The following is a 22,000-nucleotide window of genomic DNA, read 5'->3' on the forward strand; positions in this document are numbered from 1 at the left end:
AACCTCATAAAAGCCGTTGGTGCACTCGTCAACTCAAATGGTATCACCACAAACCCGTAGAGTCCATATCTCATCTCAAAGCCGTCTTCTGAACATCCGTCTCATCAATTGGGATCTGATGATAACCCGACGCCAAGTAAATCCTAAAGAACCAAGTAGCCCCTCTCAGCTGATTCAACAACTCATCAATCTGAGGCATAGGATACTTGTTCTTCATAGTGATCCGGTAAAGTTTTTGGTAATGGATACATAACTGGAAAGTTCCATCATTTTTCTTAATAAACAACACTCGCACTCCCCACAATGAACTATTCGTCCGGATAAAAATCTTACCCAACAATATGTGGGTTTTTCATAAAACAAAACAAAGCACCCGAAAAAAAAACCTGAAGACATCATCAAACCTGAGATCTTATGGGAAGGAGAAATATATTTACAAGTATTTCATAAAGCATTATTTTTATGAAAATATTGCACCCCATATATCTTGGCGCCCTAAGCCCTTGTTTAATGGGCTTTAATATACGACCCACTCTTACTAGCTAAAGTCTCTTATATTTTTAAAATTATCATTTTACCCTTCAATTTTTTTTTATTTACAATCATACCAACTACTTTTTTTTTCAAAAGTATAAAGCTTAAAAACTAAACCCTAGCTTATTTTATTTTTCTTTTTTCTTTCAACTAGTCGCCGTCAGCTCTCTCTCTTTCTCTTTCTCTCTCTCTCTCCGTCTCTTACTGCATCGTCAGTCTGTATCCCAATTGGATCTCTCTGTATCCGAGTCAGGTCTCTCTCTCTCATCGTCTGTTTGTTTCCTTTAGTACTACCAACTTTGGGTAAGTCTATTTTCCTTTCCGATTTATTTTCTTCTCGATTTGTAAAATTTCATACGATTTCGTTTATGTAAATAGTGTTTTAACCAAAGATTTTACTCTATTTGTGTTAGATTCATCTATTTCAGTTTATTAATGCTAAAAGGAAAAAAAAAACCATTATATGGCCTTCTTTTTTCTATTTCAGCATCATCTCTTGAATTCTATGGCATACAAGGCACAAGTATTAAAAGCACTAAGAGAAGATGTATATCTTACATCATCTAAATTTTGGTAAAATGATTTACTCTTATATTATGTGTTAATCATTTTCTAGCCTGATACTTGTCTTTACTTTTTTCTTATAACTATATTATTGTTTGCTAGGTCTGCATACTATCATGCTCAGCTACAACCAACTGACCTAAGGGAGTTATTGCCAAGATTAATTCCAGTATACTGATATTTATCCTTTCTATCCTTCATCATAGTGCACAATTAAACATTTTCTAAGTGGGTGTGGTTTAACACTTACATAAAATTTCATTTGGATTCTTTACAGATTTTGCTTTTAGACATGGCTTATGAAGATGGTGATGAGTCACTTTTGGATGACAAGGTTTCTTTTCCATTAATAATATATGGATTTATCACATTTTTTAGTATCAAATTTTTAAAACCAATTTACTTTTGCAGGATGATGAATCTCAACCAGTTCAGGTACAATTGTGTGTTATTGTAACATTCATATCTCATGGGTGAAGATAAACATTATCTATTTATTTTGTGTTATTTGATATAAAAGAACCCCAAGTTGTGTTGTATATAATACCATGGGGTTATACACTACATATACATAACTTATATAAATCACTTTTTTTTTTCTTACTGTCCTCTATAGGCACATAGTGGTGACTACTTGTTTAACGTGGGGAATGTAAGAGCATGCAATGCAAAATTTATTGGCATTCTCTCAAATGTATATGAATATGAAGTTTTTGTAACGCTCCTGCCCCTTGCTGAGGTAAATGTTATAATTTTTTTCTCAGTATATATGGAATTGAAAACAATTAGCTAAAAACATGTTCTTCTAGGTAAAATTGAAAAGATGTGATGATGAGACTTGGAAAGAAAGGGAAGCTATTGTTTTTGCTCTTGGAGCTATTGCTAAAGGATGCCGTAGATTACTTTACCCTCATTTGGATGAGGCAAGTTCATTTTTTGATCTTTTATTATTATCATACATATGTGATATTTAACCTTTAATACAAAGTTTATCAATAACACTTGAGTGTCTTGTCTATAGCAGATTTTAAAAATGCTTCTTCATCTTTTAAATGATAAGTTTCCTCTCATACGAAGCATATCATGCTGGACAATTTCTCAATATGGCAAATATTTTGTTATCCAGGTAATATATATGATTAAGAACATGATATTTTGTGATTTCATTTTTATTTATTTAAACAATCTTTAGATGATTTGTAACTATTATTTTACAGAAAGAAGATGCTGCACTATTCAATAAAGTTCTTAACAGTCTTCTTCACAAACTTTTTGATACAAACATGCGAGTCCAGAAGTTTGCATGTCTAGCTTTGATAACTCTTGAAGAGGTAACTATATTTACTTTTTAACTATTAAATTACTAATTTTTAAATCATATAACTAGCATACCAAAAATATCCAAAACTACACAATAATGAATAGATATATATGACTAAAAATATTTAGATATAATAATAAGGTGGTCATTTTTTCTGTATTATTGCTTGAACTAGTACAGAAGTTTTGTCCAATTAAAGAGATAGTTCCTGAAACGACCCAACCCTTTTTCTTTTTGATTTATTACGTAATAGTCTCATATTTACTAATTGACCTAGCTGAATTAAACTAACAATAAACCATTTTCCTAACAAGCAATCAAAAGCACAAACTGCGCTCATAGAAGACGGGTGTAGATCGATACCCAAACCTGTAATACTGCAGCCTTGGTAAAGACCGATACCCACACCTGCTGTCGATCGACACCCTATAAAACTACACTTAGAAATCCTAATTCACCACCACATCACCTCCCACGATGACACCTCCTCGGAATAACCACACAAGGCCATACAAATACTAAAAACATCACAAAACACTAAGAAATCAATCCACATATCATATAATCCCAAATCCACACAATCTTAATGTTTAGATAAGCCATGGTCACGCACTCACTTCTAGAACAAGGAAACCCAAACCAACCACGAAAGAGACACATCACAGCAAGCCTCTCATACGCCTCTAGCCTTATATCTTCACTTCCAGGAACATATCTCAAGTACAAACACAAAACTCTCTAGAAACCTTCAGGAACCTCTAAAGAACTCTCTTCTCTTATTTTTATCTTTTAGAAGTAACAAAGTGACTAACCACACACTAGGGCGTCGACTTTAGCCTTTTAAACAACCCCTAGGGTTTCCCCAAGCCAAACCAAGCCTAACCGAATTATTTTAAAACGAACAACCACCAAATTAGTCGTGTTGACCGAGACCCTCGCATGGTGTTGCTCGACACTCAACTAATTTGACACATGAGCATTATAATTCTTCCCCACTAACATAGATTCGTCCTCGAATCTGTAAACACTGTCTATCCACAAGACGCACTTCACTGTTGTCGCAACGGTTTGCCTAACAACTATTGAAATACAAACCAATATCCCACATCGGAAGATTAGAAATAGAAGTTTCTAATATATAAGTCAAGTCCAACTCCAATTAGTATGAGGCCTTTTGGGAAGGAGCCCAACAAATCCGTGCGGGCTTGAGTTATATGCTCAGAGCGGACAATATCATACTAATGGATAGTTGGCTTGGGTTTAGAGATCCCAACAACAACCGGACCATCCAATCGACACAAACCTTGCTCACCAGCCAACACCAACCTAGCCCACCGGCGAACATAATCATGGGCCACCAACCAACACAATTCTGGCCCACTTGACAACACAAACTTGGCCTACCAGCCAACACAACCTTGGCCTATCTACCAACACAAACCTGGTCCATCGGCCAACACAACCCTGACCCCACCGGTCAACACAACCCAAACCTGAGATTGAACCACCATCAACTTCCGAGGTCTCCAACTAGTCTCTATGCTTATACCAAGACTCTATACATAATTTGCTCGTAACTCAACTACTTTGAATCACGACCTTCGAGCCATACTGATACCAGGGGAACCACCATCCCCTCAGGAGAAGCCCCATCCCTTCCAAGAGAATCACCATCTCCTCTTCCATTCTCAAGACCGCATCCCTTCGAACCATCTCTATCCAAGAGAACAACCATCTCCTCGTGAGTTATCCATGATCCACCGTCCTTAGAGCAAACGAACTATAAGTCTCTGAGCATATCTTGACCAAAACTATCAAAATAGTCAAAGTACGACATTACTATGCCATACATGCCCATCCATATTCCCACCCAGAATATCATCTTCAGCGTAACTATTCTTCAGGTCAACTCCCATACATCCCCACCACTCAAGATGTTTGCACAATAGTTTCTAAAAATAGACAAGTCTAACCACTTCTAAACTTTCCATTTTAAGAACCGCATAACCCCATAACTCCATGACGCACAAGTAATAAATCCACTCTAACAACCTCGTCGACCAATCTGCAATACTGGCGCACAACTTGTTACCACACCCACAACATCCATGGACCTCCAACAACACAAGGAATCACACTGTCACAACCTTAGAACCTCTACCTGACCCGCATACCAATTCTCGACAAACTAACTAGTGGCACTCTCCCCACTCCCGACAAAGTAATAATCCATTTCTAACAAATCCACCACTGAAGACACGCGCTCCCGATCACGACCACCACAACCACTACGAGCACCACGATCACAACCTCTAGCCTCCTACACATCCACAATTAGGAACACAAACCACACTTTACCTGCATCACAAACACACTAAGATGCGTGAGTATTATCACAAATACTCAGTGAATCGATCATCCCATCTACTAGGCTATACACACAAGCAAATAAGATCACAACCACACTACCAAAAACAGCCAAACCATGCAATCAAAAGCACAAAGTATGCTCACAGAAGACTAGTGTCGGTAGAAACCCAAACCTGGTGTAGGTTGACACTACTATAGAACGGAAATAGTTTTTCCTTGGTGATGACCGATACCCCACCTTGTGTCGATTGACACCCTACAAAACTGCACTACGACTAAATGACTGGTGTCGATCAACAATCCGCTGGTGTCGTTCGACACACACACACCCTGGAACACCACCCATGACGATCTCCTCCGCCAGGAAACCTAATTCACCATGATATCGACACAGCCAATAGCCACATAAGGCCATACGAACACCTGAAAACAACAAAAAACACAAGGAAATCAATCCACACATCATATAATCATAAATCCACACAATCTTAATGCTTAGATAAAACCATGATCATGCACTCACCTCTAGAAAAAGGGAACCCAAACCAACCACAAAAGAAACACACCAAAACAAATCTCTCACACGTCTCCAGCCTTAGATCTCCACGTCCAGGAATATATCTACCAAGCATAGCCACAAAACTCGCTGGAAAACTTCACGAATCTGTTAGGAACTCTCTTCTCTTATTTCTCTTTTTTAGAAGCGACAAAGTGACTAACCACACACTAGGGCGTCGACTTTAGCCTTTTAAACAAACCCTAGGGTTTCCCAAACCTAAACCAAGCTTAATCAAACGATTTTAAAGTAAACCGAACTACCACCAAAATTAGTGGTGTCGACCGGTACCCTCCCATAGTGTTGCTCGACACCAACTATTTGAGATACGAATGTTACAGTTCCATGAACCCATAATTATGTTACGTCCAAAATCAAGTTAAAAGTATCAATATATGGATCTTTGTTGAGAAATAATATTTTGTTTTTCTGTCAACATGCAGGACGCTGGTGAAAAATTAGTGCCACACCTGGATGTCATACTACAGTATCTAATATGGGCTCTTGATAATTATGAGGTCGTTAAATCTTCTTAAAGTTCACTTATATTGCCATACTATATAAATCATTGTGTCAGCTATATATTATTAATCTCAAACATTACATTATTTTATTTGTGACAACCTAACACATTTTTTCCATACATCCAGGGGCAGACCTTAAAGTATCTCTATGCTTGTATTGGAGAACTAGCAAATTCAGTTAGTGTCGAGTTGGATGAGGTATGTATATGGTTAATTTGTTCTTGTAAATTTAGCTATCTGGTGAGTAATATAATACTGGTCGTATCACATTTTTCAACCTAATTAAATATACTAACCCCCTTATGCAGCCTCCTCTTGAGAATTTGATGCCCCCACTGTCTTCAAAGTTGCATCAAACTTCACGTTCAGATAAAAATGTAATTCATTTGCTAAAATGCGTCAAATCCCTTTGTGAGGTAAGTATAGATGTACGGTCTTTGAACTATTATTACAAAAATGAAAATTTCTTAAATGATTCTAGTAATTGAAAATTTTGGTAGCTTTTTTAATTAATATGGTGATTCAAAGTTCTCGATTAGTTTGAAAGCCTATTAATATTTTCTACTACTAGTAAAAGATTTGTGAACAATGTTAGACAAGTTCATCTTAACAAAAATAGTAAAATGTTTTTGTAGCATGAACTATCTATTTATGACAAGTTTTGGTTCCATGTTTCAGGCTATAGAAGTAGGATTGTCCTCATTTTCTCAGTCTGTTTTCTCGACGTGTCTGAGTTTCATGCAACAAGAACTTGATAAGGTTCAACTTTAGAATTCTATAAATTCATTTTATTTCAGACTATTGCATCCTTTTAATTTTTTTGTTGTTTAACTATAGTGTACTTGTGTTGTTTTTAGATTGACCATGCTTTTCCTGGGGGTAAAGACAACAAATGTATCATTGTTAGTTCTCTTGAACTTCTTGCTGCACTTTTGGAAGGGATGGGCAGTGAGATAGAGTCTCTGGTATGGCTGTTCCTAATGTCTTGTTCACGCGGTTTTATGTTCATAAGTTCTGATGATCATTTAGTGAACTACTCAATTAGTTTCTTTGATATTAAAGTTGAGTAGTTTTATAACATGACCAATGTCTATTGTCAAAACCAGATGTATACTCACATGCATCATCGCTCTTACGCAGGTTTCACAAAGTAATCTTATGGACTTGCTTCTCAAGTTTTGCATGGATGAAACTCCCGCTATTAGAAAAGCTGCTTTTGACCTAATGTGTGATTTTGCAACGGTAAGATATATTTTATCAAACTATTTTCCTTTAACTTAATTAGATATCAATGAGAGTGATAGCTACTAGTTATTTGAGATTATATCCCATAATTTTGAACCTTTTGTGCTACATCTGTTATAAATAATCATGTTTTTTTGGCAATGACTAACAGGAATCCCCGGTTTGTTTACTGCCCCGCATGCATGAGTTCCTCGACATCGCTAGCCAAAAACTGGTTGGTATCTATTTTATATGCTATTAGTGTTCTATATATTGTATTTGATTATATTGATGATTTGTATAGAGTGGAAATTTGACTGGAGAAAACCTAGCTTCCGCAAACAATGCTAGTATAGCCATAGGAGAACTGGCATCCAAGGTAACACCAATATATTATTTATTTTCGATGTATGCAGTTTCTGATTAAGTACAAACTTGTGAATGATAAAAACTTAATATATATTTCAGTTTCGTCAGGAAGTCTCACCATTTGTAACCAATATTGCCTCTTCTTTGGGGTCAATTATACAACATAGAGAGGTGACTCTAGCTATAGTCTTATAAATTCAATGTTTTATTGGCCATATCTAACTATTCCTTTTTTTTTTCTTTTGGTGAATAAGGCCCATCTTGAAAGGACTGCAGTTACCTTGTCTATACAAAAAGAAATTGACCTAGCTGTTAATAGTGCCATTACTTTGGGAATATTAGCATGTATTCGTCCAAATCTCCTTCCACCACACATGAAGTTTTTCATGAAGTCTTGGTGCAAGACACTGGCAACGTTAGTGATCCTTGTTTTTTTTTTGTTTTTTTGGATTTGGAGTCTTTTTACACTCCCATAAAACACTTTCTTTCATGCTTTCTTTTCAGGTTAGAGGATGACTCTACTAAAGAAACTGCTTTTAAAGGATTATGTAAAATGGTATTTTTCTCTACTTTTTACTTTATTATAACATTTGAATAAAGTATGATATGTTACAAGTGTTCTCCATATATCAGATTAAAGCGAATCCATCGGTAGGAGCCAGCTCTGTTGCTTACATATGCTTAGCCTTTGGAAGCTGGGAAGTAAGTGAAAATAATTTTTTATTGTAATGACTCTCCTAGCTCAATTCGATATTTTGACTAAGTTGTGGAACATTTGGCTAATACACAAATTAAATGGCATTTTTTTATCATAGGAAATAGAAGACCAGGACCTCCAAGACGAATTCATCCGTGTGTTGAACGGCTACAAATCCGTAAGATCATTACCATAGATCCTCAAGCGCCTGTTAGTGTACATTAGAAGTATTGTGATGTCAAATGATTAATGTCTTTTGTTTATACTCTTTTTTGTGTTCAGATGCTTGGAAGAGACTGGGCTGATGTTATAGCTGAGCTGGATCCTAATTATAAGGAAATGATTATGAGGTGGTATCCAATGTGATATTGATCATCGATTAGTCTCAACTTATGAGAGAGCTGCATTGGTTGGTTTATTCTCATTGCAAACAACAAATACATATTCATAGACTTTGAGCAAAAGGTGTCTCATCAGTTGCATTTATAATTTAAAAATACATTACGTTGGATTTGGATTTGGAGTTGGATTAGGATCCATGATTTATTCACAAACTAATTGGACCAATGGTAAATTTGCAATCAAGTTATTTTAAAAGAACAAATATCATAGCTTTTCTTTTAGGGATTATTACATAATTTGCTATTTTTTGCTCACATTTTTTGGAGTTACCATTTTGTTGAAAATATTTTAGATTTTCCATTCTTACAACTTTAAAAGTATATATTTCAAAAAAATTTTTTGCTAAAACACATATTTCGTAACAAATACTAAACCTTAAAATAATATGGAACAAAAAAAAATTAAACATAATATCTTAATTGTATTTTAAATACAGAAATATGATAATCATAAAAGATTTTAACAAAAATAGAAAAATCCACAAATACCACTAAACAAAGTGATTTTTTTTTCTTAATTGATTTTTTTATTTAATCTATATTAACATTTTTGAAGTACCTTTTGTGTTCTACCCTTTTATTTTCTATTATTTGCGTAATTAAACTCTTACCATTTGAATAAATAACAAAACTTTAAGGTAAATTATGTAATTATATCATAATAAAATTGCAAAATTAGAAATCAATATTTATTACATTTAACAAAATTTCCTAAAATCTCTCCCTAATAAATCAGATATTTCTCCAATATCTTTATATGATCTTTTTATTTTAAAATTTATATTATTACATAAAACATATGTATAATAAAAATAGATTTTTTTTTTTTTGCATATGTTGCAATTTGAATTTTCGAAAACGGACGTATATTACTCAAACGATACAAAAATGTATAAGCTAAAGTATTATTGATAATTGTGTAGCACGGGTCATGTAATGGAGCGGGTTATAATTTACATAATTATGATTATAGATATTTTTACGGATTCTCTACTACAGTAAAACTCACAAAATATTTTTATGAAACTTAAAAATCAAAATTCTTGAATGGAAGATTACAACAAAAAAAATTTACTAAATTTTAGGGAATCCAAAATTTTAAAATCTTGATTGGTTAAAAATGAGTTTTTGGAAAACAAAAACCAAAATCTCTCTCGAAATCTATAAAACATTCAAGGTTTATATTTTACATAAATATGATTTAACGGGTTTGAGTTTTATGTTTTTCTTACGGGTTATCTTACGGGTTAACAAAACAAAAAAAAATAACAGATATAACTTAAACATAATTTTTTAGTCCCACGAGTTACAAAAAAAATATCCCGCGAGTTAAGTAATAAAAATAACAATAAAAATATAGTTACACAATCTTAAACACTAAAAAGGTAATAAAATTAATAAATATAACTTAAATATGTATATTTTTAAGTCAAAATAATCCCGCGGTGTACCGCGGGTTAACACCTAGTTATTAGTAATTAGTGAATTATTTCAAAAAAGTCAAAGTCTTTGTTAAATAAATAAAATTAAAATCTGACTTCCAGCCAAAACTGGCATATAATCAGAAAAAAGATATATCTCATGAAAAAATTAAAATAGATGAAGAAAAAAATAAAGAAATTAAAACTCTTCAGGAATACTTCGTAACGCAGGAGTCCAACATGACGCCCCTTTCTTCTCCACCACCTTGGCATGGTGTTTTCTTCGTAGTTGTATCAATCTTTGTTCAACCAACGACGGTCTTAAAACGTCGTCGTATCCAACTCCATCGTCACCTTTGTAAATAAGCTTCTCCATGTCACATTTCTTTACCAACATTCTAATCCTGATCACTCCATTCACCTTAGTTTGCTCGTAAACAACACCGTTTCGCTTCGCCAGCTCTAATGCTCCGATCAAGTTGTCCTTCGCCAGCCGCTTGCTCCGGAGGTCTTTTACCAAACTCACTGCCCGATATATTCCTCTCTTCGATAGTAACGTTCTCTTTAGCTCCATATCTATATATTATTAATATGATCTTTGCAATGGGTTTTGGAGATATCTGTTAGAGTCACGTACGTAGATGAGTATATATAGTATGATTTATATGGTCTAATACACAGGATTTAGCGTGTTATAATAAGAAATGGCTGGCTAATAATTGATCTAATTCGATTATTAATATATTTGACCAATGGTAATCATTGTATGTATATATTGAAATTAAATTTTCATTGGTGATTGATATTTTTCATGCAACAGGGTGTATTTGACTTTTGTATTTTTATGTCGTAATTAATTATATTACAGCAACTTTTGTATTTTATAGACTAAAATTGTTTTTGGTCTTTTCAGACAGGCTCGCAAAAATTGACATTGGTTCTTATTAGCAACGTTCTGAACCAATTAATGGAAACTCATATAAGATGTTACAATTGTTAGAGTTTATGGCAAGTTGGTAACAAGATGTCGTTTTTTATATATATTATAATGATTTATAAGTGTATAAGCTAAAAAAATTCTATAGTAAGTTGATCACTAAGTGTAAAAGAGTTAAATTATTAAAACAAACACAAATAAGTATAAATTAAGAAATATTCAAACTCATGTTTTCTTTGTAGTTATTGTTTTCCTCTTTTGCGCAATGCTAATGATAGTACATACTAAGTATAAATTTATCTCACAGTTACGAAAAACATGATCATAGCAAGTCCACACAAACTAATACAATGGCACAACATACACAATCACATATATACAACTTAGGTATCACTTCATAAATTCTATTTTGTGCATGACTTTATATATTGTAGTCTAAAAATATTGACCTTAGTACGCAAGACATGCAAAATGAAATCAAGCAAACAAGAAGATATTTGCATAAGGAGATAGGTTAGCAGAATTCACTATAGTATACATAATATATGGATTTAGAAAATACCTTTCAATATGAGTTAATATTTAAAATTTCTAGTATAATACTACCTTACTATGCATGAAAATTCATTACTATTCCCAAAATCATCATTTATTTATTAAAAATAATAATTTCACCTTTTTAATGATTAATTAATTTAAATTTCATTGTATAAAGACAATGGCCAGGGTGTTACACTCAGTGACTCAGCTCAACTAAAAATACTCTATCAAAAACTATTATATATGATTTACCAAAAAGAGTAATCACTATATTAACATTGGCACGTTTATGGATATATCTACAGAAGATACATTGATAATCAAGAATTAGAAGTGAGAGTTAAGGAAAGGATCAGAGAGATGGCAGAATATGGAGAGCTTAGACACATTCTGACGACAGTTTTCCTGTCAGGATTCGCCGAGTTCTTACTGAGGCCAGTGATGACTGATGTCACCGTCGCCGCGGTTTGCTCCGGCCTAAACAGTACATGTTCTCTCGCCGTCTATCTCACCGGAATAGAACAAGTGGTATCAACTTCTACCTATATATTTGTTTTATTTTGTTTTTGTTCTGATTGGAGTTAATTTGCTTGTATTAACTGTGAATCAAATACTTGCAAATTGTTTTTTTTTTGCTTCTTTATTGTAAGAATCTTAAAAAGGTTAAACTGATTAATGTAAACTTTTTTCTTACGGTGAAAATGGTAAAACAAGACGGTAGGACTAGGGACAATGGTCATGATGCCAGTAATTGGGAATTTTGCCGACAGATATGGAATCAAAGCATTGCTCACTGTTCCTATGTGCCTCTCTATTCTTCCTCCAGGTTCCTTTTTCGAAAATCATAATAAAAAAAATGCTTATACACAATGTATAGACTATAGTTCTAGTGTTTCTCAAATATGAAAAGACTCAAAAAGATAGATGGTGAAAAATTTTATATGCAAAGCCAGTCACTAGCTATATTATATATATGTACCAACTACCAATAATTGTAGAGTTAATAACGTTTAAGAAACTAGCCACTTTAAATCACGTACCAATAATAAACCTAAGATGCCTTTACTCTTTCTTTGTTTATCTGATCGTGGACACCTCACGATTCCATGAGTATAGAACAGTGTCAACGTAAATAACTACTATTTTTGGAAGGTACTATTTGTTTTTGTCAAGTGTTATTTTTATAGGACTACGCTTTCTCTACTAGAATGAAAATTGTATAAACTGTAAATAATGTGAAGAAAAAAAAAATAAGAAACACAATCAAATTGCAACTGTTTTCTACTTGCAATACAAAAGGCTAATGAACGGTAGGACTGTGTGCACAAGCTCAACGAGAAAACATAGAAGTAGACGATGAAGTAGACTTATTTGATGTTGATGGAATGAGAGAAATGCCTAATTTTATTCTCAAATTTATGGTGAATAATAATAATCTTGTAAACTAATTAGCAATTAATTTGAGCCATATATAATGATGAAGAGTTACATGTACAGTTACGTTGTTTCTTCTTAATTCACTGTCATCATATAACAATTTTGAAAGCAAATTTTGTCATATGTTTTGATAAAATGTAGTAATTGTTTTTTGCAGCGATATTAGGTTATAGAAGAGATACAAATTTCTTCTACGCATTTTACATAACCAAGATTTTATTCGATATGGTCTGCCAAGGCACTGTTGATTGTCTCGCTCATGCTTATGTGGTAAATATTTTTTTTCTTTTAAGTATGAACATATTATATCATATTTTTAAAAAGCTCATAACACTATTTTGAGACCAATTTTGTTTAATTATATTAATTTTCAGGCGAAAAATGTTCATGTAAGAAAAAGAATATCAACGTTTGGAGTTTTAGCCGGTGTTAGATCAATTTCAGCAGTTTGTGCAACATTCTCAACTCGTTTTTTACCCATAGCTTCTACTTTTCAGGTAATCACATATAAACTAACCAAAACTGAAAAAAAATTAAAAAATGATCAAATCATATACAATTAATTTCTCATTTTTCTGAAGTTTTGTTTTCATAACTATATGTATCTATATATTAGGTTTCAGCTATATCATTCTTTGCTGGCTTGGTGTACATGAGAATTTTCTTGAAAGAGAGATTACATGATGATGATGGAGACTATGATGAGTATAATGGCGGTGGAAATCATCACCATGAGGTTCGTGATCGTGGTAATCTAAAGATGTTAGGAGAGCCCATTCTAAGAGATGCACCAACTAACACACCCGTCTATAGCACTACTACATATTCGACTTTGCAAGATATGGTCAGCTTGTTAAAAAATAGGTACTTGTATATATATATATATATAATTTAATATATGCATGGTTACATTTACATACATGTTTATCTAAAATCCTAAATGGTCAATATGTGTTTTTATAAAACAGCACCATACTCGTTCAAACATTGGTTGTGACTTTCTTTGCTACCTTTGCACAAAGTGGAATGCAGTCTGCTTTCTTGGTTTATCTCATCTCCACACTTTTTACATTCTTTATCTTTACTTATAAAAATCTATTAATATTAACACAAAATGATTATACTTTTTTAATAACACAGTATTTTTTAAAAGCTCGTTTTGGGTTCAACAAAAATGACTTTGCTGAGCTCATATTGTTGATAACCATCATTGGTTCCATCTCCCAGGTAAACACTGTTAAAGATATGCATGTAATTATCATTTATAGAAGAGATTTTTTTTAATGGTCATTGATATTTATATTTTTTTCAGCTATTTATATTGCCGATATTGGTTTCTTCCATTGGAGAACGTAGGGTTTTATCAACAGGGCTTCTTATGGAAACCTTCAACGTAAATTTTTTTTTTTTTTTTTTTTTTTTTAAAAAAACTTTCTCTTGTCTCAGTTTCCTCCATTGCATCTATGAAATTGTAAATAAATTGATCTTCTTGATTAAGGATACTATATAGAGCTAATTATAATGATTTTGGTTATGTGCTTGTGGTGCAGGCAGCTTGTCTTAGTGTTTCGTGGTCGGCATGGGTGAGTTCAGCTACGAACTATATATATATATTACTAACATAATCATAATTTTTTTGTCACTCCATATCTATAGTTTTAAATCCGTTTTTTCATTGGTTTTTAGAGTTATTTACAATATATATCATAATCATTTCATACTTTTATTAACCAAAAAAGAGAAATCAGAAACAAAATTCATATTTTACAAGTTTAGCATGACTATTTTAAAAACAATCATTGAACTTTGGTTGAAAGTTAAAAATTCCTTCGAGATCAAAATCGTTGGTTCAAGAGCGGTCGAGAGCGATTAAACATATAAAATATTTCAAATTCCATAGGATTGTTTTGTTCAAACAATGTAGGTTCCTTATGCCACGACCGTGCTTGTACCCGTAGCCATGTTCGTGATGCCTTCCGTAAGATTCACTCGCCTTCACCGGTATTTTTAGCTCTAATTATATACGAATAATGTTTTTTACGTCGATTAATTAAACAAAACTAATTTTGTTTTATAGGTTTGTGGTATTGCTTCAAGACAAGTGGGAGCTGGTGAACAGTTACGATTACCGTGAATATAAACATTTCTCATTGCAGCAAATTACTCTCTTGTTAATATCAACGTGACAACGTGTTAAAAAAATTAAAGAGACAGAAATTTCATCTAAAAATATAAAAGAGGATTATAGTAAACATATATACACATTAATCTATATATTTTCGTCAATTTTTCGTATTTTCCAACATGAATCGAATTAATCAATTGGACCTAATTAGTAAACTTGATCGTTTCCATATCGTATTTTGTACAGGGAAAGGTCCAAGGATACATATCCGGGGTCAAGTCATTTTCTGGAGTCGTGGCTCCATTGATATATAGTCCACTCACAGGTAGACTTTGAACATTACTCATTCTTAAGTTCTGAAGCAAATGTTATCGAGTAAAAATAATATTTCTAATCGCCATTTAACGTTTAAGATAACTCATTTTTGTATGACGATATATTATAGCATTGTTTCTATCCGAAAACGCACCGTTTTACTTTCCTGGATTCAGCATTCTATGCGTTGCACTCTCCTTGGTAATAATCATCACACTTGCAAGTTGCAACCATCTCATTTATATGTATAATTATGCATTGACTAACCATTGGTTAACCATGCACAGTTGATCGGGTTCCTTATGAGTCTTCTGATAAAAGATGTTCCTTCTACGTCAATGAACAAAGCATCAATAACAATTGAAAAGGAGGAAGCTTGATCACAATGAGATATCGCATGAAAAGCAAATGTATCTTAAATCTTGAATTGGTTTTATTTCAATATATCATTTTCTAGGGACGCTTAGCTATATATATTTGCTACTCTTCGCTTTAAAAAGAGAGTCTGGCTATATGGCAGATAAAACATACGATCCACGGCTAACGGCGTTTCTTCGAAATCAACCAAGAATAAGCACAAATATTATAAAAAGTTTTAATTTACTTAAATAAAAAATTCAGATTAATTCGAATATTACTTTTTAAAATTTGGACGTCTAGAAATCAAGATTTTTGCTTATTCGTAGTTGAAAGTAGATTGGTCAAATTTATAAAGGGTAGAACCATTGTCGAAAAATTATGTCATATGTGGACTGTTGAACTTTTTTATTGATTAAGTAATATACGTTTATGTTCAAAAATTCAAAATACAACATATCTGATTATTTGTTTTTTGCATTTTTGTTATAAATTATGTTTTATATAATAAAATAAATTTGAAAAACAAATAATATTATAAAGATATCGGACAAATATTTGAGAGAGGGAAATTGAAAAATCTGAAAATGGTATTTTGTTTTTATTAGGGAGAGAGTTTAGGAAATTTGTTAAATGTGATAATTATTATTTTCTAATTTTCTTAATTCAATGGTAAATGCCAAAGGCATATGATTGTAAACAAGTTCAAACCTTAAGGTTTTTTTCAAAAATATACTAAAAATGTATACACAAGGCAAAATCTAATCAAAATAAGAATCACCACAAATTTTGCACAAATCGAGATTTGATTAGTATCAAAATCAAACCTTTGACTAGAATCAAAAACAAAATACACGAGATTTATTTAAATTTTATCTCGTAAATCTAGGTTTATGAATCATATATGCACAAGTTAGTCTTATACTTACTATTATAAATATGATTATATGCTTCATGTTTTTCCCAGTGTTGTTTTTCCCACCTTTGTTCTTCCATTCATTATTCTTAACTTCTGTGCCTAGCTGGTAACAAGTTATATGATTAATGTAAGACTGAATATAAAATGTATAAAGCTAAAACCTAATTCTCCTTATTTTTTTAAAATTCATTACAAGCATATTATTTTACTATTTCTACCTTTTAATCTTCTTAAAACTTTGATTGTTTTTCACTTAAGCCATGAATATTATGAATTTTTTAGTTTTCTGATTTTCGGTGTAGATTTTAGTTTATGCAATATCTTGAACGGTAACTCACTATTTTAGTTTATGTATATTTTCTGGGTTTTTCCATTCTATGAACAAATAATCAAAATTTCTTAATACCTAGTTTCCCTATATGTTTTTAAAGGAAATCTATGGCTATTAAACTATTTTTTGTAAAATAAAATCAAAAATCAAAAATCTACTAACATTGAAGGCCTTAACACGAAACAAACCCACTTAACTAGTTGGGTCTTAATTAGTCAATCTGGCCCAATGGATTCTTCTTTCTCTTCGTTCCTTCATCTTCTCCTCATGCTCGATTCTTTGTGAAGGATTTTATCAAAGATGAGATTCCAATAAGAAGATCTTCTCTATAATCGAGAAATTACGAGAACCTAGCCTCGCCGGATCACCGTATCTTCAGTACGACGCCGTTTAATCTCCCGGAGGAGCTACACACAGTGATTGATCTTTTTTCTTCTTCTTTTGGTGCTCTTAGAATCTCGAATTGGGAGTTTTTGATTGATTCTGTAACTTTTGGGTCTCTGTGATTGAGACATTTGACGATGGGGATAAGCAAAACGGAGATCAATTTCCGGAGATTGCTTTCCGCTGCACCTAATCAGCAGAATCAGTCGAAGCTTATTCATGTACGTTTCTTTGGATCTTCTTCATGTGTTGTTATTATTGTATTGATGATGAAACAAATCTTTGTGCAGTATGTTGCTACATTGAGGGAACTATTAGAACAACTCTCGGAAGAGAAGACCCCTGAAGGGCTTCCCAGGTTACATATACTCTCTGTATCTTTTTACTGATTCAGCATTTTGTGCAATTTTGAAGATTCCTGCTTTGGTGTTTGACTTTTGATAACATCTTATGGTTAGAGATTTGAATTGCATTGCATTGGTTGAGAATGGTTGGTTGCTTATTGTCTCGTTTGATCTCTTTGTCCAGAGTTACAAAAGCTAAGGTAAATGAGTATTATGAGAAGATTGAAGCTGTTGCTTCGAAGATAGTTTCTCAAGTGGTAAGTCACCTGAACTAGAAAAAGGACTCTTCTTTTCATTCCTATAGCTAGGATATTATGAGTAATGTGTTAGAAATGCATTTAGGTTCTTGCTCCCCACTTTTTTCCTAGATGGATTTGGTCTGAGGAACTGTTTCCCATTAGTTTAGTTTCAGGAACGCACGTTTTGGTTTGTTCCTGCATAGAGCCATTGTTTTAGTTGCAAGAATTTTCAAGTTTTACGTTCTGTAACCAATACCAAATTATTGATTTTCGCTAAATTTACAGCCTGACACAGAGGTATCTGATGAACCCTTTGCCAAAGATTCCACTAGTGGGAGCTCACCGAAAATAGAAGATGATCCTCGAAGCCCTACTTCTCCACAGCTGAGAAGAAGAATCGTGTAAGGGGAATTTTAGATTCACATCCTTCTCAAGTTGTAAATTCTTTTTCTTTATTAATTATCAGCTTCCTTGATTGAGGTAGGCCTGCAAGTTCCAAGGAGCAAAGCTTTGATGCTGTTGATGGTGATTCATCGAAACAAATAAAATTAGACTCTGCAGCTCAAGCGAACATTGACAAGCACAGGTAGTTTCATAGATCACCAAGAGGAACTAGGAACTTAATTCTATCTGTGCACTTTCATTGATTGAGCAAAAATTATCGCAAAGAGGAAAGCTTTGTTCTTTTTGAATTTTAAGTTGAATTTGCCACCTCATGTCACGTTGGTAATTCATTTGATGACAGAAAGCTTCAAGAGGATCTAACCGATGAAATGGTGGGACTTGCAAGACAGCTCAAGGAGAGAAGTCAAGCGATAAGCCAATCTGTGCAAAATACAGAAAAGGTCCATTCCTCACAATACCCCATTTTATTCTTACTATTATCAACAACAATGGGATAAGAGAAGAATCTACATTTTGATTCCTATATTCTTTTAACTGGCTTCACTGGTCCTAACATTAATGTTTCTTTCTTTTGATGTGGATTCATTAACATTAGATACTTGACTCCACCGAGGAGGCCATTGAGCAAAGCTTAGCGAGCACAGGACACGCAACCACAAGAGCCACAAAGATATATTCACAAAGCTCAAAGACAAGTTGCTTCCAGTGGCTACTGATCTTCGCCATGACCTGTGTGTTCATAATGGTTGTCCTGTTGATCCGAGTTACATAGAAAATGGTTCGGACTGAGAATCAGATTAGTGAAACTCTAAAGTACATTACAGTTTGTTAAAGTTATGTTGCCTTGGTGTAAATTCTGAGTTGGATATGTGAAATCAAACATGAGACCTTTGATTCTGAAGAGATTTCTGGTTTACATTTTGAGAACTGAAACCTCTTAATTTAATGGTTTTTATTTTTATGTTATAACTGTTTATTTAGTTTATTTTTATGTGTTATAGTCAGAAACTTATATTATGGCTTGTAAAAAAGAAGTGGTCATCATGCTTGATGGCCATATGGGAACTAAGTTAGCAAACACATGAATCATGTCAAAATACATACCTATTGTTAACAATATTATGCATCTACTACTGGATTTGGTTTGATTTGTCTGACCCAAAAAGACTGGGGACGACAACATATTCGCTCATTCTACATACAAAATCCACTTCACGAATCACCTACCACATGGGGTTATCTATTACTTGTAAACTTGAGAACTAATGGCCAGAGCCATGAGCTGCTGCCAAAGATACTTAAGGGCCTGGCCACATGCTCTTCAGATTACTTAGGTCCGTTTCATGTAGATGCATGCAAGGAGATAGCTCTTCAGGTTCATTTACACCGCTTAATGAGATCCACATTACAACAGCAAATGTAATTATAAATAGTTCAAGTACGTTTAACTAAAATAAAACACATATATAAGAAGAATTCTTACATCATAGAGAATAATACATCATGGAAACAATACTAATGAAAAAAAAATGAAAATACTTATATAAAGACAAAAAAAGAACATCAACAATTTTGTTTTATGAATCAAGCTCAAGGGGACAGGACTTTAGTCACTCTACAGTAACATTTATCATCATTTATTGACTATAATCAATTTAAATTGCATTATAAAATGAATAAGGACCACGCATCCCACCAAGGTGGTGTTACCGACGGCCTAATTATTAATTAATATAATGATATCTCAATGATTATTATATATGGTTTTCACAAATATTTTATATAATGAATATTGGCACGATCGAGGATATTTGTATTAAGATAATACATTTATGCGAGACATTGTATTGTATAGCTTTAGAATTGGAAGTGAGACAGTTTAGGAAAGGAGAGAAAGACATGGATGACTATACACTTGGAGAGCTGAGACACATCTTGACGATTGTTTTCCTGTCGGGGTTCGCGGAGAACGTGCTGCGGCCAGTGATGACTGACGTCACCGTCTCCGCGGTTTGCTCCGGCCTAAAAGACTCATGTTCTCTTGCCGTGTACCTCACCGGAGTACAACAAGTGGTAACCACACCTCTACTTCACATTTTGTCTTTGGTTTTACTCTTTAGTCTCTTTCTTCTTTGGGTTGATGACTCTTTCATCTTTTGCTCAGAACAAATGCATCCAAAAAAAGTTCAATGACTTCAAATTTGATAACCTAAAACAACTTAAAATATCAATTCTAGTTTTTTTTTTAAGGAAGAGTTATCTTTTGAGGAATCTAGAGTTTAGTCTTATATACAAAATTTCGACAATTTGCTAATATCATATTTATGTGAAAACTATAATCTATATGAATGTAAACAAGTTCTTAAAGAAAGTGCTCAACCTTAACTCGAGAATTTTATATGTTATCGCATTTGGATTAAATTAAATTGAAGATATATAATTTGAGAGTGACTACAAAAGCAATGGTAAAATGATGTGTCAATAATTAATAACATGATTTTTTAATTCATGGTATATATTATACAAAAATAAATAAAACAAATTTTATTTTTCGTGATTAAATAATTCCATAAATTCATCATATATTGAGTCAAAAATAAATAAATTATTTTTAGCAAATTCATCATATTTATGCATCATAAATAAATATTTTCAAAAATTTTAGTACTGCGTTATAAGTTTTCTCTTCTATAAGGTAGTCCTGAAACGTATTCACTTTTACTTTTCTTTTTATCAGTAGTTTTGGTATAGCTATCAAAGTAATGTTTTATCATTTTCAGTAAAAATTCATAAATTGGATAAATTTCATAATAAAAATTAATTTGCTTACACCGAATCAAATATCTTCCACTTTTTACTATTCTTTCAAAAGAATTAGAATCCTAATGAAATTTAAATTAGAATCTTAATGAAATTTCAAAAGAACTAAAATCTTTTTTTTTTTTTTTTGTTATGGCTGTGAAAATGGCGAAAACAAGACGGTAGGACTTGGGACAATGGTCATGATGCCAGTGATCGGGAATTTTGCTGACAAATATGGAATCAAAGCATTGCTCACTATCCCTATGTGCCTATCTATTCTTCCTCCAGGTTCCTTTTCGTATATCATCATCAACAAGTTTTGTTCTTATTTTTTATACAATTTTAACAAAAGAATTCATAAGTTGAATAGTTCTGATTGAATTAAGTAAATAAAAAATCGATGCAAAGCCAATCATTAGTTTTATATATAATATACTAGAAAGTTGCCCACGTGATGCGTGGGTTATATATGAAATATTAATTTGAATTAAAAATTGAAAACTGCATTAAGATATGTAGTTTATAAGTAACTTTTAATATAAAACATATTTGTGTACATTATAAACAATAAAAGTAAATAAAATATATATTTGAAAAATATGAAACCAAATGAGATCAAAACAAAGTTATACAAATTAGCACATACATAATATAGTAGGCAATTGTAAATTAATGTTAATTTTTTGTGTGTACATTGTTAATATTAAAAGTAAACAAAATTCATATTTCACCTAATATATATGATTTTTTTAGACCTTACTTAGAAAAACTTTTTCAATTTAGAAAATATTTCACCTGAGATATAAGAGTTTTTGATCTATAATTATGTAAACACTAAAAAGATAAAGCAAAAGCCAAATCAACAGATGAAGATTATTTGAAAA

General features: G+C 32.6%; 4 protein-coding genes across 5 annotated transcripts in view; all 4 read left to right on the top strand.

Moving 5' to 3' along the window:
- Positions 1–666: 666 nt before the first annotated feature.
- Positions 667–8,685, top strand: LOC17891597 (transportin-1). The gene is made up of 23 exons (XM_006299993.2): positions 667–837; positions 1,022–1,107; positions 1,201–1,267; positions 1,376–1,432; positions 1,510–1,533; positions 1,715–1,837; positions 1,908–2,021; positions 2,123–2,224; positions 2,316–2,429; positions 5,789–5,863; positions 5,996–6,067; positions 6,178–6,285; positions 6,548–6,628; positions 6,727–6,834; positions 7,010–7,111; positions 7,266–7,328; positions 7,398–7,472; positions 7,562–7,633; positions 7,717–7,877; positions 7,967–8,018; positions 8,096–8,164; positions 8,278–8,337; positions 8,442–8,685. Exons 2-23 carry the CDS (start codon positions 1,040–1,042, stop codon positions 8,523–8,525), a joined length of 1,851 nt encoding a protein of 616 aa, XP_006300055.2. The 5' UTR covers positions 667–837; positions 1,022–1,039; the 3' UTR covers positions 8,526–8,685.
- A 3,133-nt stretch (positions 8,686–11,818) lies between these two features.
- On the top strand, positions 11,819–15,715 carry LOC17892612 (multidrug resistance protein 2). Of its 2 annotated transcripts, XM_023785722.1 has the most exons (14): positions 11,819–11,986; positions 12,173–12,284; positions 13,053–13,165; positions 13,270–13,392; positions 13,512–13,759; positions 13,864–13,939; positions 14,036–14,122; positions 14,208–14,288; positions 14,446–14,478; positions 14,820–14,873; positions 14,973–15,010; positions 15,263–15,345; positions 15,466–15,536; positions 15,623–15,715. In XM_023785722.1, exons 1-14 carry the CDS (start codon positions 11,819–11,821, stop codon positions 15,713–15,715), a joined length of 1,380 nt encoding a protein of 459 aa, XP_023641490.1. The 2 variants fall into 2 exon arrangements, with proteins under 2 accessions (XP_023641490.1, XP_023641491.1); XM_023785723.1 differs by lacking the exons at positions 13,512–13,759; positions 13,864–13,939.
- Positions 15,716–17,229: 1,514 nt separating this feature from the next.
- On the top strand, positions 17,230–19,280 carry LOC17892781. The gene is made up of 7 exons (XM_006298380.2): positions 17,230–17,547; positions 17,617–17,684; positions 17,855–17,927; positions 18,195–18,310; positions 18,394–18,495; positions 18,655–18,754; positions 18,910–19,280. Exons 1-7 carry the CDS (start codon positions 17,464–17,466, stop codon positions 19,084–19,086), a joined length of 720 nt encoding a protein of 239 aa, XP_006298442.1. The 5' UTR covers positions 17,230–17,463; the 3' UTR covers positions 19,087–19,280.
- Positions 19,281–20,197: 917 nt separating this feature from the next.
- The window catches only part of LOC17890886, an 8,157-nt gene continuing 6,354 nt past the window's right edge, over positions 20,198–22,000 (top strand). The window contains exons 1-2 of the mRNA XM_023785724.1: positions 20,198–20,387; positions 21,293–21,404. Coding sequence (XP_023641492.1) covers positions 20,214–20,387; positions 21,293–21,404 — 286 coding nt within the window. The 5' untranslated portion in view covers positions 20,198–20,213. The remainder of the gene's footprint in view (positions 20,388–21,292; positions 21,405–22,000) is intronic.

The sequence above is a fragment of the Capsella rubella genome, unplaced genomic scaffold (genome assembly GCF_000375325.1).
Source record: "Capsella rubella cultivar Monte Gargano unplaced genomic scaffold, Caprub1_0 scaffold_3, whole genome shotgun sequence".
Taxonomy (NCBI): Eukaryota; Viridiplantae; Streptophyta; class Magnoliopsida; order Brassicales; family Brassicaceae; genus Capsella; species Capsella rubella.

Bases quoted from the DNA above. Each gene is read 5' to 3' on its own strand.
- LOC17892781 (XM_006298380.2), top strand. From the start codon at position 17,464: ATGGGGATAAGCAAAACGGAGATCAATTTCCGGAGATTGCTTTCCGCT. The intron at 17,928-18,194 runs GTAAGTCACCTG...CTAAATTTACAG, and splicing joins CGAAGATAGTTTCTCAAGTG to CCTGACACAGAGGTATCTGA. The intron at 18,311-18,393 runs GTAAGGGGAATT...TGATTGAGGTAG, and splicing joins CAGCTGAGAAGAAGAATCGT to GCCTGCAAGTTCCAAGGAGC.
- LOC17891597 (XM_006299993.2), top strand. From the start codon at position 1,040: ATGGCATACAAGGCACAAGTATTAAAAGCACTAAGAGAAGATGTATAT. The intron at 1,433-1,509 runs GTTTCTTTTCCA...TTACTTTTGCAG, and splicing joins AGTCACTTTTGGATGACAAG to GATGATGAATCTCAACCAGT. The intron at 8,019-8,095 runs GTATTTTTCTCT...TCCATATATCAG, and splicing joins TTAAAGGATTATGTAAAATG to ATTAAAGCGAATCCATCGGT.
- LOC17892612 (XM_023785722.1), top strand. From the start codon at position 11,819: ATGGCAGAATATGGAGAGCTTAGACACATTCTGACGACAGTTTTCCTG. The intron at 13,393-13,511 runs GTAATCACATAT...TCTATATATTAG, and splicing joins CCATAGCTTCTACTTTTCAG to GTTTCAGCTATATCATTCTT. The intron at 13,760-13,863 runs GTACTTGTATAT...TTTATAAAACAG, and splicing joins GTCAGCTTGTTAAAAAATAG to CACCATACTCGTTCAAACAT.